The sequence below is a fragment of the Crassostrea angulata genome, chromosome 1 (assembly GCF_025612915.1).
Source record: "Crassostrea angulata isolate pt1a10 chromosome 1, ASM2561291v2, whole genome shotgun sequence".
Classification (NCBI taxonomy): Eukaryota; Metazoa; Mollusca; class Bivalvia; order Ostreida; family Ostreidae; genus Magallana; species Magallana angulata.
The window spans coordinates 43,151,555-43,168,001 of record NC_069111.1 but is presented as its reverse complement, the minus strand read 5'-3'; the positions used below and the strand labels follow the sequence as shown (position 1 = coordinate 43,168,001).

The following is a 16,447-nucleotide window of genomic DNA, read 5'->3' as shown; positions in this document are numbered from 1 at the left end:
TATGTACATGATTATATTGTCTTAATATGTCCACTCACTTACTGCACATTGCACATTTGTATATAATTTTATATGTATTATAATTTGTATTCCAATGAGTTGTAAAGCTCAAGGATAATTAATTGAATATTGGTATATAATAAAAAAATAAAAAACTTCGGATTAACGTTTATCTAAAAAGTTAGTAAAAATTTATTTAGGAATAAATAATTCTCACATATCGGCAATTATCAAATGGTCAAGTTCATTAATAAGTAATGTAAACAAAAGTCGGTCTATCTATTCATCTGTTAGTACGTAGGTATTTGAGTTAATTTTACTATCACTTTAGGATTAACGCATAACCATAGATGCCAAGGATAGTGAAAAACTCTTCCGCTAGTTGAATGAAAATTTAAGTAATAGGGGACGCTAACCTCGTGAGGCTCCCCAAAAGAAATTCAATAAAGGCATTATAACAATTTGTTAACAAGATATCTGTGAGCGAATGCTCACTAGTGATACCCCCGCTCTGCTGTGAATATGCAAAAATTTGCTGAGAAATCTTTGACGGAAATTTGTTCGAAAATTTTGGCTAAAAGTAAACAAAGTCGTCATTTAACAGGAAGTTGACGCCCGATTGGTACAAAAATATATTTCACGATATGGCATGCCTATACAAATATTGTGTAAAAAGTTCAAGCATCTGCAATAAATAGTTTCTGAGAAATCTTTGACGAAAATTTGTTTGAAAATTTTGGTTAAAAAATAAGCAAAGTCGTCATTTAACAGGAAGTTGACGTCTGATTGATACAAAAATATATCCCACAATATGGCATGCAAAAACAAATAGTGTGTTAAAATTTCAAGCATCTGCGATAAATAGTTGCTGAGAAATCTTTGACAGAAATTTGTTTGAAAATTTTGGCTAAAAATAAACAAAGTACTCATTAAACACGAAGTGACGTCCGATTGGTACAAAAATACATTTCACGATATAGCATGCCTTAACAAACACTATGTAAAAATTTCAAGCATCTGCGATAAACAGTTGCTGAGAAATCTTTGACAAAAATTTGTTTGAAAATTTTGGCTAAAAATAAACAAAGTCGTCATTTAACAGGAAGTTGACGTCCGATTGGTACAAAAAAATATCCCACGATATGGCATGCCTTAACAAACACTGTGTAAAAATTTCAAGCATCTGCGATAAATAGTTGCTGAAATTAATGCGACAGAAATTTTTGTTACGGACGGACGGACAGACAGACAGACAGACAGACAGACGGACAGACAGATAGACACACAAGGGTAAAACAGTATACCCCCTCTCCTTCGGAGCGGGGGTATGATTACACTGTATTTACCCCTTTTGTGTGACCTAACTGAGGACAGGTCGAGGATTAAGTTTATTCCCCCGTCTCCCTCTCGCCACTTATGCTTGGGACACAGGAGAATAAACTACATACATATAGAACCTTCGACGTCGTCTTTATTCAGCACAGTATTTTTATGTTTTAAAAGTTAGTTTTGTTTATACCGAGCGCAGCGAAGCCCGCCTCTCGAAGCGAGGATTAATGGTAACACGTATGTATAAGAATATCAGCGAAAAATGAAAGTTGGATCAGGAGTTCTAAGGCCCAAAAAACCCATCTCTCAGCCCTGAGCCCCGCAATATTGGCAGCCATTTTGTTTTTAAAAAGTTAGTTCGATCATTGATTGACTGGTACTTTTCGATGTTTATTGCCCCTAAACTCGAGTAAAATTTTCCAGTGTTTCAATAAAAGGTAATCTGAATTAAAAGAAATAAAAGAGGACACAGATAAGTTTCAATATTGCTTCAATGAAGAAACACGACTAGTTCTATGTATGTCTTATCAAATTATCAGATGGAAAATAAAAAACATTAACATCAAGGAACTGATCTTTTATATACTGAATAAAGCATTCAGTTTTATTACCGCGGCTTTAATATGAATTTAATACTTAACAATGAAAGAAGAAATTAACAAATTTTCGAAATAACGTAACCCTCTTTATCTATTATCTTGTTTGAGTTTATCAATGCAAATGTGATATTTGTGGCAACAAAAATTAAGAGCATCCCGTGATTAAGCGTGAATGTAATGCGCATGCGCAAGATTGTAAAATCCGAAAAATTCAGATGATTTCCAGAGTTTTTAAAGGAAATATTTTGATTACTAATTAGTGAAGCCTGATTGAGAAAAAATAAAAACAAATTGGTAATCTCTAGGTACCAATGATGTTAAAAATATATAAAACAAAAGACAGTTTTCTTCAGATTTCTCGGTATTAAAGCTAAAAAATTCGAGTCTATTATTTCAATAGTGTAGTATAGATGTGCATATTACTTGGATTCGGATTTTTTTTAAATAATTTTATGAACACTGATCAGTTGTGTGGAAATAAGTCTCATTTTGCAAAATATTGCATACACATTACTCTATTCATATCGGTATGTAGTGATTTCAATACAGATTGACAAATGGATAATGGATACAGTTCAAACAAAAGAAAACCCAGTGTTCTGTTACATTGACACCTTTTCTCTTGTTTTGTATATCTCTGCTTAATACATGTATGACACATCAGACACAAATCGTTATAGGAATGACGTAAAGAAAAGAATAGCTCCGTAAACCAGTTTTGATATGTAATACTTTATTTTTAGTGTTTAATGTCTGAAAGAATCTTGACTTTTCAATACAATCGACATATAAATTTGTAGAAGCTTGTCCCCGATGATGCCTCTTGTAAACGTGTAACTGTATCGGTGCGAAGGTAATTCCCATTGCCAGGTTCTCCATCATCCCAGTTGAAGTAAGTAATTACCTGTCCATTATCGTCAACAAAGTTGGGGCCTGACTTAGTTCCTTGTAGATATATCGGTCCAGTGCTGAATGCATCTACAAAACAGTTATTTTCTTTATGTGGTAAGTTTTAATACATGTATGTTAAAAGACATAACCGTTCTTACATCTACAAAGCCCTGTCAGAATATTTATTTTCACCAAATATCAAATAATTATTTCAACTTTAAAATACAATGCAATATGTGAAATGCACACTTTAAGGTAGCTCGCGGGTTTACCTGCTTGTGAGAAAACCTACCTCGAAAATTTGTCCACGTGATCCATAGGTTTTATAGTTTTATTTCTAAAATTTATTTAAGATTCGTCTGCGCGGTAATAATGTTATCGTGTTTCAAATACAGTATCATTAATAAAATCCAGCAACGCTATTTCAATGAAATATATAGTAAAATGCACATTTTAACTGAGAAACGCATTACAAAACTATGCTCCAAACTTTTAAACGATTCAGACGAAATTAATCATACTCAACACAAAAACAGAGGAGATAATTATGAATCAATTCATAAAAAAATATCAGTATGTGTTCTCGGCCAATTTTTGGCAAAAAAACTATAAAGATTTAAAAGATTTCTAAAAACCTTATATTTTCATTACGACGTTAGCCTTACGTCATCATTTCCTTACTTCTTAGAACACCAAAATTGAAATGCATTTATTGACAAGACTAGCTGTTTAACACATTTTAGAACATGTAAATGCTTATTAGACATTATTGTGAATGTATTCAAATGCAATTAATGTAAGGCTGTAAAGATACAGAATATTGCTATTTTTGTTTTTATGAAATTCTGAGTCAATCAATGCAAAAATAAAATGCCAGGCAACTACTGACATTATAAGTAAGTAATTGAATAAAACAGTTATCTCAAGCCAAAAGAAACTTAAGAATTTAATCGGTAGTACAGATTACGGAAGTTATAATTATAAAAAAAAAAGCGAAGTTAATGCATACATTCTATTTAAAAAACACGACTTTAAATGGAAGAGTACTAACGCACATCCATTCTTTATCTTTATAGAACAAAATGTGACAATGTATGTGACATCTTTAAATTTTCAGCACTTGATATTATAAATCTTTGTATAAACAGTCATAAACCGCATTTAAGCTTTTTGAAATATTTTCTTTTATAATTCTAAATATCTCATTTGTCATTTAAAAAAAAAATATGAGTTAACTATGACGGTCAACTCTTTACGTCGATTCCTATTGTGACGTCAGCAAACCCGCGAGCTACGTTAACAAGATTAATCACTTAACATTCATACTAAATAAATGTTTTATATGTATCATAATTGTTATGTAACAAATGCATTTTTCAGATTTCACAAACTCTTTTGTTTTGCAATTATTGGATTTTACAGTCTTTTAAAGGGGGACGCTCGCGATTTTAGCTCAAAGATTAAATTTCAACTTTTCATTTCTTATGTGAAGATTGATACATTTAGGATTTTTGCAAATAATTATAATTCGAGTGTCAGTCATCGATTTATAAGTGATGTACAGAACTCTAAACTCTGTTATGTAAAACACAGAGGCCAAAAAAATGTTTTTGATTACACATTGAATGATGAATAGAAAATAAAAGTGAACCATATCATTGATAGTTAATATAAAAAGAAATTTGGATTCAGAATGTTCATTGGTCTTTTTATTGCATGTGGGGGCATTTAATAACAAGAGGCCTATGGGGCCACATCGCTCATCTGAGCAACAATGGCTTTATATGGGTGTACAAAGGATATTGTGCCATATTGCCCCTCGGTATAAAAACAAAAAAAGAATACCATAAAATAAACTGTATCCAAATTTTACACTTATTTTCCTACACTTAATCTTTGACACTTTACCCTTATGAAATATCATTTTTACCAAAAATAAGATCCTATGCAAGATATAAAACTAAATTTTTGGTAAGGGTACACTGTTAACTCCACTTCCCTTTATTTTAGTTCTGCCCCCTCACTTTATAAAACGATTAAATTATATATGAGAATATGCATATACGTCTTCAACTACATTGTACTAGGTACATGTAGTTATTGTATTTTATTTAAAAAAAATCTTATATGTGAAAGAAGAAAATTGTACCTCAAGGCGCTCAAATTAAGAACATTCAAAAATCTTATTGGTCTTCCGCATTATAAACGATTGTTGTTTACCAGGCGTGAACTTTTATAACCTTACTCACTTGATCGATGAATACACTCGAATGAAAAATGTTATTATGTGATATGTTAAAGAGCTATTACATGTATAATAAATGCATAGGCGTCGGAACTGGGTGTAGGCCCCCCCCCCCACTTTTTTGGCAAAGTTAGACATAGTCGTACTCAAAATCTTTTTCTTTTTTGCTTGTCAAGATTTCTCATAAGGTCTAGCCTCACCCCTCTCAATGAGCCTCAGACTGCAATGTATTGACAGGCATACCGCTCTATTTTACTATGGCCCACCCTTTATTTTCATCTTTATTCAAAATCAACATTAACAAATGGCTACAAATCAAGAATTATAAGCAAGATACAGAACTCACAATTCTGCTTGGTTTGAGTCATTTTTTTTTTTGTTCACAAGAGTAAATTAAATTCAACTTAAGATTTTAAAACTTGGTATTTCCTATTCAGAATGAACAAAAGCATGGCCTCAGTTCTGTGAGCAAAGCTCTGTATCTTGCTTATAATTCGAAACTTGACACAGCTGAAGACGGTTTGTAAAGAGAAAATTGTAGACAATTAAAACAGAAGAAACATGCACTAAAACAAAGAAAGAGCACAATTTATTTTTCATTATATATATATATATATATATATATATATATATATATATATATATATATATATATATATATATATATATATATATATACCTATATATTTCAAGCAGAAAAAACAGAAAAAACAATCTCCGTTTAGACTGAAAATGCACAGCATCTTAACAAAACACGTTGCATTAAAATTAACCATTACCTAAAGATCGTACCGAATTACCAATAGAATATATAGTATTTATAATATAAAATGTTGTTAGTGCATCGGATTTTGTTCATTGTGCGCAGGTAAATAATTAACTGTCTGATTTACTGAAGTCTATATTTGATTCGATACGTAAAAATTTCCAAAATACCGGAGATATTTCCAATCAAGTTAAAAAGCATAAACAAATTTAAAACAACGTAAAACCACGGTCACGAGTGAAAAAAAATGTCAACGCATTGAAAGATTTAACCTCAATTCACATCACGAAATCGGCACAAATATGTTTAGCATGTTTCAAGTATCCCTTCGCACGTAAACTGTTGCACAACAAGCAAATTCATCTTTGTCAGTTTGACCCGTTTGTCATGCGTCAACATTCAAACATGGCTGCTTTATACAAAGAACTTTCGTTTTCGATATGGAATACCGAACCCGAAGTTATAAACTGATTCACCGCGATTATCTCTATTTTTAGATTTAGATTTTAAAATGTGATCAGAATAGCTCACTTGAGCTTTCAGCTCAGGTGAGCTAAAATTGGCAAAATTATAACACATGATCTTCATATAAGAGTAAACTATTATAAATAATGAAAAAGAGAAAAATGGAGTTTAAAGTTGTCTGCTTATATTGTTCCTATCTCAGGGTAACTCGACAAGTTAATTTCTTTCGTTTTTAGGGTTAATGATCATGGCAACATAGAGAATAAGTGTTCGAAATGCACCTGTGACATTAAAAGCAACAATGTTATCATTTAATGCATTTTTCATTGAAATTCAGTTATGCAAGCGGAAAGAACTGATATTGTAAACAATTATTTAACATGACTTTAATTTATAGAAGTACAAGGAACTAGCTGTATAACTAAAACTAAGAAAACAACAAACTTTTTTTAAAATCACAATTTTAATTAGTTTTTAGCTCACCTGAGCTGAAAGCTCAAGTGAGCTATTCTGATCACATTTTGTCTGTCGTCCGTCTGTCTGTCTGTCTGTCTGTCTGTAAACTTTTCACAATTTCAACATCTTCTCAAGAACCACTGGCCCAATTTCAACCAAACTTGGCACAAAGCATCCTTAGCCTAAGGGGATTAAAATTTGTGAAAATTAAGGATCACGCCCTTTTGCAAATGAACCATAAGATCAGGAAAGCTGAAACTTGTATGTAAGCATCTTCAGGTAGTGTAGATTCTAATTTGTGAAAATCATGACCCCCGGGGGTAGGGTGGGGCCACAATTGGGGGTCGAAGTTTTACATAGGAATATATAGAGTAAATCTTTAAAAATCTTCTTCTCATGAACCATAAGATCAGGAAAGCTGAAACTTGTATGTAAGCATCTTCAGGTAGTGTAGATTCTAATTTGTGAAAATCATGACCCCCGAGGGTAGGGTGGGGCCACAATTGGGGGTCGAAGTTTTACATAGGAATATATAGAGTATATCTTTAAAAATCTTCTACTCATGAACCATAAGATCAGAAAAACTGAAACTTGTATGTAAGCATCTTCAGGTAGTGTAGATTCTAATTTGTGAAAATCATGACCCCCGGGGGTAGGGTGGGGCCACAATTGGGGGTCGAAATTTAACATAGGTATATACAGAGTAAATCTTTAAAAATCTTCTTCTCATGAACCATAAGACCAGGAAAGCTGAAACTTGTTTGGAAGCATCCTCAGGTAGTGTAGATTCTAATTTGTGAAAATCATGACCCCCGAGGGTAGGGTGGGGCCACAATGGGGGGTCGAAGTTTTAAATAGGAATATATAGAGTAAATCTTTAAAAATCTTCTTCTCATAAACCATAAGACCAGGAAAGCTGAAACTTGTGTGGAAGCATCTTCAGTTAGTGTAAATTCTAATTTGTGAAAATCATGACCCCCGAGGGTAGGGTGGGGCCATAATGGGTGGTCGAAGTTTTACATAGGAATATATAGAGTAAATCTTTAAAAATTTTCTTCTCATGAACCATAAGACCAGGAAAGCTGAAACTTGTGTGGAAGCATCCTCAGTTAGTGTAAATTCTAATTTGTGAAAATCATGACCCCCGGGGGTAGGGTGGGGCCACAATTTGGGATCGAAATTTAACATAGGAATATACAGAGTAAATCTTTAAAAATCTTCTTCTCATGAACCATAAGACCAGGAAAGCTGAAACTTGTGTGGAAGCATCCTCAGGTAGTGTAGGTTCATAGTTGTGAAAATCATAACCCCCGAGGGTAGGGTGGGGCCTTAATGGGTGGCCGAAGTTTTACATAGGAATATATAGAGTAAATCTTTAAAAATCTTTGTCTCAGAAACTAATCAGCCAGAAAAGCTGAAACTTGTGTGGAAGCATCTTCAGGTAGTGTAGATTCAAAGTTGTGAAAATCATGATCCCCAGGGGTAGGGTGGGGCCACAATATGGAGGCGAAATTTTACATAGGAATATACAGAGTAAATCTTTAAAAATCTTCTTCTCAGAAACAAACAGTCAGGAAAGCTGTAACTTGTGTGGAAGCATCCTTAGTTAGTGTAGATTCATAGTTGTGAAAATCATGATCCCCGGGGGTAGGGTTGGGCCACAATGGGGGTTGAAGTTTTACATAGGAATATATATAGTAAATCTTTAAAAATCTTTGTCTCAGAAACTAATCAGCCAGTAAAGCTGAAACTTGTGTGGAAGCGTCCTCAGGTAGTGTAAATTCAAAGTTGTGAAAATCATGATCCCCAGGGGTAGGGTGGGGCCACAATGGGGGGGTCAAAGTTTAACAAAGGAATATATATGGTAGATCTTTAAAAATTTTCTTCTCAGAAACGAATTAGCCAGATGATTCTTTGTAATTGTTAAAACTTTGGCCCCAGGACAATTCTTTGGCCTCACAAGAAGGTTCAGAGTTTATGTACGTTTATATCCCATATATAAACAATTGTTAAGGATCTTTTTGAGAACTGCAATACTCAACATATGATATGACTATAAAATCATCCTGTTAGAAAAGATGATTATAAACATAAGAATATCCAGGGGGGAAATGGATTTTATTTATACAGGATCAACATGTATTATTGTACATTGTCCAGATAGTTTGTATTATGACTCCAATAAGCTGATTTTATCATACCTATTGTTCCTCAGGTGAGCGATGTGGCCCATGGGCCTCTTGTCAATATTAATATAATAACCATTTTCATACCGATAATTGAAACTGCAAAATTGGCGGTCTTATCCGAGTCTATCAACAGGAGTCGACTGTTTGGATGCTCTGACATACATTTTCTCTTTGCGTCCACAGCATTCAGCTCTATGGTGTTTAGATGATAACAAATTGCATTTGATACATCCCAAATGTATCCTTTAGGACCAAGGGAATCACATAATTCTGCAAGATATTTTTTAAAAAATGACAGAACAAAATATCTGTGAGCCAAAATTCACAAGTGATACCACCGTTCTCATGTGGATATATAAAGAAGTTAACATTTAACTGGAAGTTGACATCGAACTTGTTAAAAAAAAATGTATCAAAACAGTCATATGGAATGCCTGAACATGAGTATGTAAAAATTTTAAGTATATTCAATTTATAGTTTCTGAAAAATCATTGACAAAAATTTACTCGCTTGACGAAAATAACTCTTATAATAAACCAGTTCGTCATTTACGGATGTTGACGTCTAATTGTTCCAAAAATGAATCCCACCATATGGCATACCTTTAAATCAATTGTTAAAATTTCAAGCATCTGCGAATCAGAGTTGCTGAAAATAGGCTACGATATTTTTAAAATAAAAATTATACAAAATATAAACAAAATTCGTCGTTTAACAGGAAGCTGACAACGAAATTATTAAAGACGAAGCACACCAAATAGCATGCCTTAAAACGAGAGTGTGTTAAACTTTTAAGCACCTGCGATTATAATTTTGCTGGAGAATCTTTGACGAAAATTGGTGTGACAGACATACAGACAGACGAACAGATACTCGGGAAAACAGTATACCCACTTTAGTTCGGAGTGGGGGTATAATAATACATGAAGAAAACATACTCTTGTGCTTGGAGAAAACATGTTAAGATAATAAGCAAGTTTTAGATCTGACAGGTTGACAGACATACACATGGTTCTACATGTATCTAAACTACATACACCTCTGGATATCAAAAGCTTGGTAGTAGGGAAGGGTCTAATGCAGTTCTTACGGTACAGACAAAACCTTTGAACTTTTGAATGTTATTTTTTGATCAGGATATTACAGTAGCCGCGTCCTTCAATCTAATCAAGATATTAAATACTTTTCATTAACACTTTTAAAGATAACGACACAGTTTTAGGACAACTTGACAAGATAAATCTAATTCGAAATTGCTATTAAATTTTCTCTTAAAAAGGAGCATACATATTTCTCGTAATTTCTTTGTTAAAATAGAAAATATAATGCTATTGGAGGTCCAATCTAAATAAATAATTTGAAGTTATTTAATTACCGATGTAATTAAATTAATATTATTTCTGTAAATTTAAACTTAATCCTAATGAAATCGAAAAATATCATTATACCAAAGAGCATCTCTCGTGGTATGCTTTTAAATGATTTTTAAAGTCATTTTAAATTAATTTAAATGAACTTAATGAAAACATTTTCATTTTGAAAATTTATGAATCAAATCGACAAAAATGTCAACAGACGCAGATGTGCAAAATCAAATTTGATCTATTGTTTTAAAATTGATTTGAAGTGAATCTAAGGATATTCAAATACACGTAAATTTAAATCTTTACAAATTTATCTGCAATTAAACTTAGAGATTATCAGGTACAGACTATTAAGATCAACTTAGTTTAGATGATTTGAAATGGTTTAAAATCACCTAAGCTCGATTTAAATGAAATGGAATTTTTCAAAAGAAATTTACTGCAACCAATCAATTTTATTATGATATAATCTGTCGCAAAATTGCAAGAGCAACTTATATATGATGATTTGAAATTGATTTAAAATTATGTTAACTCGTTATATATGAAGTTTATTGTAATTTTAAACTTCATCTAATCAATACGACTAAAATCTCATTAGATGCAGAATACGGAATACATTTTACATTAATTTTATAGGTGCACTCTTCACATTGGAGGCGCGTTTCTTAGGTTCGCATAGGAAAACATTTCGTCGTAAAGGGAGCAAACTATCATCCAAATGCGACATCTTTTCTCCAGAACTACTGCATCCTCGCTAGCCAAGGGTTTCGGCCCACTCGCTGCCCTTAAACCCTTGGCATTTATCATTACGACGACTTGGTTAAAACCCCCATTTTATGATTGGCTGCAACTGCGAAAAGTAAAGCAAATTGGACCGTTTAAAACAGTCACTTGTAAATTAAATTCAAAAGAGCACACGTGTGATTTTCTGTAAAATATTTGGTGCTTTTCACTGATTGTGACACAAGTGCTCGACACAGTGCCTCCCCAAGGATGGTCTAACCAGATCTGGTTTTTGCATTGAGAGGTTCATTGAACTGTATTGTGTTTAATTTCATGTGTCGCAATATTCAAGACGGCGATACCTGGATTTATGGCATGAACGCTTTCATATATCAGTGCATTTTCACTCCCAGCTCACGTTCCTACAATCATTTTTAACAAAATAGTCCTTTATTTTTATTCTTATTTAAAAGTGTAGTAAATTTTGTTCCGATACTCGTCTTTCAGCATGTTTTAAAGTGGTATTTAAGCCGTAGCATGTATACATATGTAATCCATTGTTTTATCCGATCAAAATCATAGTTGCAAGAGGTGCAACTCATAGCTAGATAGCGCCACCGCAACACCGAGTTTTGTAATGAAATCTCCTTAGGGTTTATGGAGAGCAGAGTGGACATAAACCCTTTGATAGCAAAGATAAAACTATTGCGGATGGTGTGAATAACACTTGCGGAGGAGAAAATCAGACAAAGGTTACGTGCTGCTTCGTTCTGGACACATTATGATGACAATGTTAAGTACTTGTAAACTTCGTTAAGCTCAAAATTATGTAGTCCTCGAAACACTTCAATTGTTCTCGCATATTCCTAACTTTGTTCACAAAATCGTTGTAATTGAACAAAAAATATGATCCGTGGCTCTACGGGAAAATTAAGATTGAGATGCCGAATTTTCCTAACCAAAATTGCTCCGTAGAACGTCAGATCTGCAACTTTATAATAAAAGAAAATTAAATTAGGCAATATATGAACGTTACATCAGAAACATTATGTCGTTGACTAACAGTTTTGTACTCAGTAAACAAGGTAATTGAGAAGTTGCACCGTAACATACATTTATTGAATTTCCAAACATAATAAAAGACAGCCATGCTACAAAGCTTGAAAGAAATATATGTTTTGTCTACAAAAAAGTCAAGAAAAAGGAATCTAGAATTGAAACATAAAATAATTTGTCACTTTTCATTTCAAGTAAAGGTTTGTGCTTTGCAAAAGGCAAACCTTTTTTCTGAAACAAGGCAGTCTATTGATCCTTATATCCCGAATTTCAGTTATAATTCTAACAGTTAAAACAACTTTTAAACCAACTACAGCGGCCTAAATATTAATAACTTTGCACGTTTGTTTTCCTACAGTGGACTTCAGCTTACAAGGTCCAAAAATTCAACAGCTAAATTTTAACATAATGAAGCAGGATCTCATGATTTATTAAATTATGAGCCACAATAAATGATATTAGGTTACCAAATAAAATATCCTTTGATATTCATTAAATGAAAAAGTCTTATTGATTTTCTACAAAAAATATACAAAAATATTACATTTATTCTTCACATGACCTTCCGAAAAATTCATGTTTAAAAAAAATTCATATTTTTGAAAATTTTTAAAACAAATTATACAGTTAACTTACTTTTTCATGAAACATTTATTAAGAGTATTATATTTAGTTAACAACAGAACAAAGTTTAACTAGATTAACCAGTTAGTTTTCGTTTGTTAGTATTTTGATTATCTATACCTCCATATTGTTTGACTAGTTTTACACTTTGTTTGGTTCTTTTTTTTTTTTTGGTTTTTTGCAAACATTGAAAAAATGGGAATGCACCATATAGATATAATCCAACAGTCATTTAAAAAAAAAAGAATATACTCATCCGAATTTTCGAACGATACTAAATAATAAAATGTTGGTTCTAGCTGGCTATACCGTAAAAAAGTGCAGTAGTACCCCCTTCCCCTATTCTTTGCTAATTCTCCACCAAGTGTTTTGACATATTTATTGTTTTCCTCTGCTTTTGACAAATCTTAGCAATATATTTGTTAGGGAGCCACTGCACCATACTTGTACAATACTTTAAACGGGTAGAGACCACTATATTTTGTGACGTCGGCATAAATTTGCATACTAAATTAGCCATCTGTGTACTTTTATCCACAAACCAATCAGGTGAATGAGTTGTAAGGCATTGTGGGCTACTACAAGTTTCAGTGTATACAAAGCGTATTGAGAATATATATCATTTTGAATTGTCCTTTGGAAACTCATTTTGAATGATTTTTAGAATTTATGAAATAAATATGGACAATTATGTCTGAACTTCAATATGTATGCTCACATTTAAAAAAAAATACCCCATATTTGGGACAACATTAGTAGAATGCGCGTTAATATTTTCTCCAGGGACATTCATCAGAATGCTTAACCGACAAAATACTATAAGCTGTATAGCTTGCGCTTCTGCGTTGGTATATTTGTGCATTTCTTCTACTGTGGCTATTAACGTATGTTAAAAATGTACAGTTACCTGAACTTATTTCTAGTGCACAATGAACAAGTAACCAAAACACAATTGTGCGGTTTATCTTATCAAACTCTGTTTGTACTTGTATGCGTATGTTTGTCAGTTGTTTGATACTGATGATTTTTGAAGCAACAATTGATCAATTAAAACAACGGTGCTTTTCAATGTGAGCATGGAACAAAGTTAATGGTATGTAATCTTTCCCTTTTTACCTTCTAAAGTAAAAATCAAGATGTACAAACATTCCTGCAAGCAATTAAATATTATGATAAAAACAGACAAAAACCACGTGCGTTTGTTGAACCATAAACACGTTGTAGACTGTCATGCATTGCAACTCATTCACTGGATTGGAGAATCTGTTTGACGTAAATACTGTCACGTGTTAAATAATGTTATCCATATCAGGTAGTGTACCGGACCTGTTAAATCAAATACAAGTCATCTTAAATGATCACTGATGTGTTCAAACTATATTTGGAAGTTTATCATGCTGTGTAAAAAAAGAACTTGACACGAAAACCACTGAATCTACCTTTATAGCCAACCATAGCCTGTGTGCAAATTACCCTTCTTCTTTTACCAACCCTTAATTGACAATTAAAGCGGTACAACACGGATCATACGGGAGGAGGGGTCTGAACCCCTGTAAATTTAAATTAACATACAAACTATAAATATAACCAAAACAGACCTCTCTCCCCCACCCCTTCTACGGCCTTGTGAACACAAATTAGCGAAATTCTGAGAAATTCCACCTCACGGGAAAAAATGGATTCCCCTATCAACTTTATCAATAAGAAAGGGTCATGTATTGAAAGTCATCTTTCTTTGCGTGGAGTTTATAAGAATCATACAATGGAAGAAAAATTGTGTAGATTGTTTTTGTAACTAAGAAGACCTTTAAGATTAATTGAGGATTTAAGATTAATAGAAAAACTAACACAAGTTCAATTGTTTTACTATAAGTGTTTCCTATCTGACAGCCAGCCATCAGTCCAACTACTTATTACCTTTCATAGTTTGCGTCTGTTTTCTAGGATAGTTCAAAACAAGAAGAGAAGTCGTCAAAGCTGCAAACTCTAGTGGACTAAACGTGTAGCTCCCATCTGAATAAAATAAATGTAATCAAATTTCAGAGTTAGCTAATAATGTGAATTCCTAATTACAACGCTGGGTATAATTAGCGAAAACTCGCAGGAAGCCACCATCTTGAATTTAAAACCTTTTTTTTTTCTGGCAGTTGTGAACTTTAAAAATGCAGCAAAACATAGGTACTGCCGGGTTTTGACATTCCATACAAAACAGAGGAATTGCAAAATTGAGTAGCCGCGATAAATATGGAATCTACGTTAATGTACTTACATTGTGACGCTGCAAGAGCCGAACCAACCAGCACTCCACTTAGAATAACACGGTTGTCCGTTGTCACGGCAACAGTATTCGTCATCATGATCACGATCACTGTCGATATCCTAACAGACTTCAACATATCTTCCATTGCATTAAAAATTATCTACAAAATTGTACATAGAACTACTTTTATAAATCTTTTTCAGATAGAAAATGAATACTTTATTAATTGCTGTGCATTCCTTCAAAAGTGCAAATTTCATCAGATATAAAAGAATCGCTCAGCAGTGTTGTTAACAGTGCAAATACAGTTATATTACTGCTCAGTAGATAAACATAATTCTATTTTGATATATTATTTCAGGTCACAAATGTATGAATACTCACAAAAACAGAAAATGAAACCTGCACGAACATACCGCTTATTATCATCATTAACCCCTTCACCCAAAGTAATACCTACCAAAAAAAATTATGACAAAAATCAAAAACTTTTTAATATTCACCCTCTAACCTCGTGTGCGACGGGTTCATGCAGTGACGATGTAGCATCAAGGAACAAGAATAAATAATGTTACAGGTAGGTCGAAGTAGAAAGTTCAAGTAACTTTCCTGAAGGCTTTTCTACAGCCATTCGGTTCACTCGTCGGTGAATTCATGTCAGCTGTGTTTTCACATTCACACTTTGAGCAAACCTATGCGACATCGTAATAAAAAATTGAAAAAGTATCAAAACATTGTCAAAATCTAAATTTTGATTAATATACATGTATTTGACTGTCTCAAGCCCTAAAGGACAGTTTTTCAGATTGCTTGTTATTACTTAAAAGACTTAGTAAACACTTCAAACACACTATAATTTACTCATGCACTCTATTCGCACGCTTAATTGACATTCCATCTAAGCGTTTTTTTCAACTTAATACAGAGAGGCATTCAGAAGTTGGAGTTCTATTCGCTTTTCGCTATTCACTATTCGAAAAGCGAATAGAATTCTGCGGTCGGTTCGCTATTCAAATTACCGTAAACATGCTAATAAACGTAAAATCAAAATTTCATATAAACTTCCCTTTTCAATTTAAAAAAAATAGTTTCATAGTAAAAATTATTACTTCCTCACCTAACCTGAACATTGACATAATGAACACGGCCAGTAAGAGGCTTAGCTAGCCTGGCGAAAATGCGACTTTTCGTATAATACAGTTATAATGGGATTTTTTCAAGGGGCTTGCTTACACCCTGTATCCCATATTTGGACCTTCATATTTGATGAGGATGGGGCCCCGGGACAGCCCAGTCGATTCTCAAAGGGAGTTGGGTTTACACGGCCAGTAAGAGGCTTAGCTAGCCTGGCGAAAATACGACATTTCGTATGATACAGTTATAATGGGATTTCTTTCAAGGGGCTCGCTAACACCCTGTATCCCATATTTGGACCTTCATATTTGGTGAGGATGGGTCCCCGGGACAACACAGTCG

General features: G+C 33.2%; 1 protein-coding gene across 1 annotated transcript; it reads right to left on the bottom strand.

The window, feature by feature from the left end:
• Positions 1-2,659: 2,659 nt before the first annotated feature.
• On the bottom strand, positions 2,660-15,594 carry LOC128161390 (uncharacterized). The gene is made up of 5 exons (XM_052824679.1): positions 15,483-15,594; positions 14,981-15,131; positions 14,629-14,724; positions 9,025-9,210; positions 2,660-2,906 (listed from the first exon to the last, which is right to left on the bottom strand). The coding sequence occupies exons 2-5, from the start codon at positions 15,114-15,116 to the stop codon at positions 2,701-2,703; spliced, it is 624 nt and encodes a 207-aa protein (XP_052680639.1). The 5' UTR covers positions 15,117-15,131; positions 15,483-15,594; the 3' UTR covers positions 2,660-2,700.
• Positions 15,595-16,447: the final 853 nt, after the last annotated feature.

Bases quoted from the DNA above. Each gene is read 5' to 3' on its own strand.
- LOC128161390 (XM_052824679.1), bottom strand. From the start codon at position 15,116: ATGGAAGATATGTTGAAGTCTGTTAGGATATCGACAGTGATCGTGATC. The intron at 14,725-14,980 runs GTAAGTACATTA...TATTTTATTCAG, and splicing joins GGCTCTTGCAGCGTCACAAT to ATGGGAGCTACACGTTTAGT. The intron at 2,907-9,024 runs GTATGAAAATGG...ACTGTTTTGTAG, and splicing joins TTTTGCAGTTTCAATTATCG to ATGCATTCAGCACTGGACCG.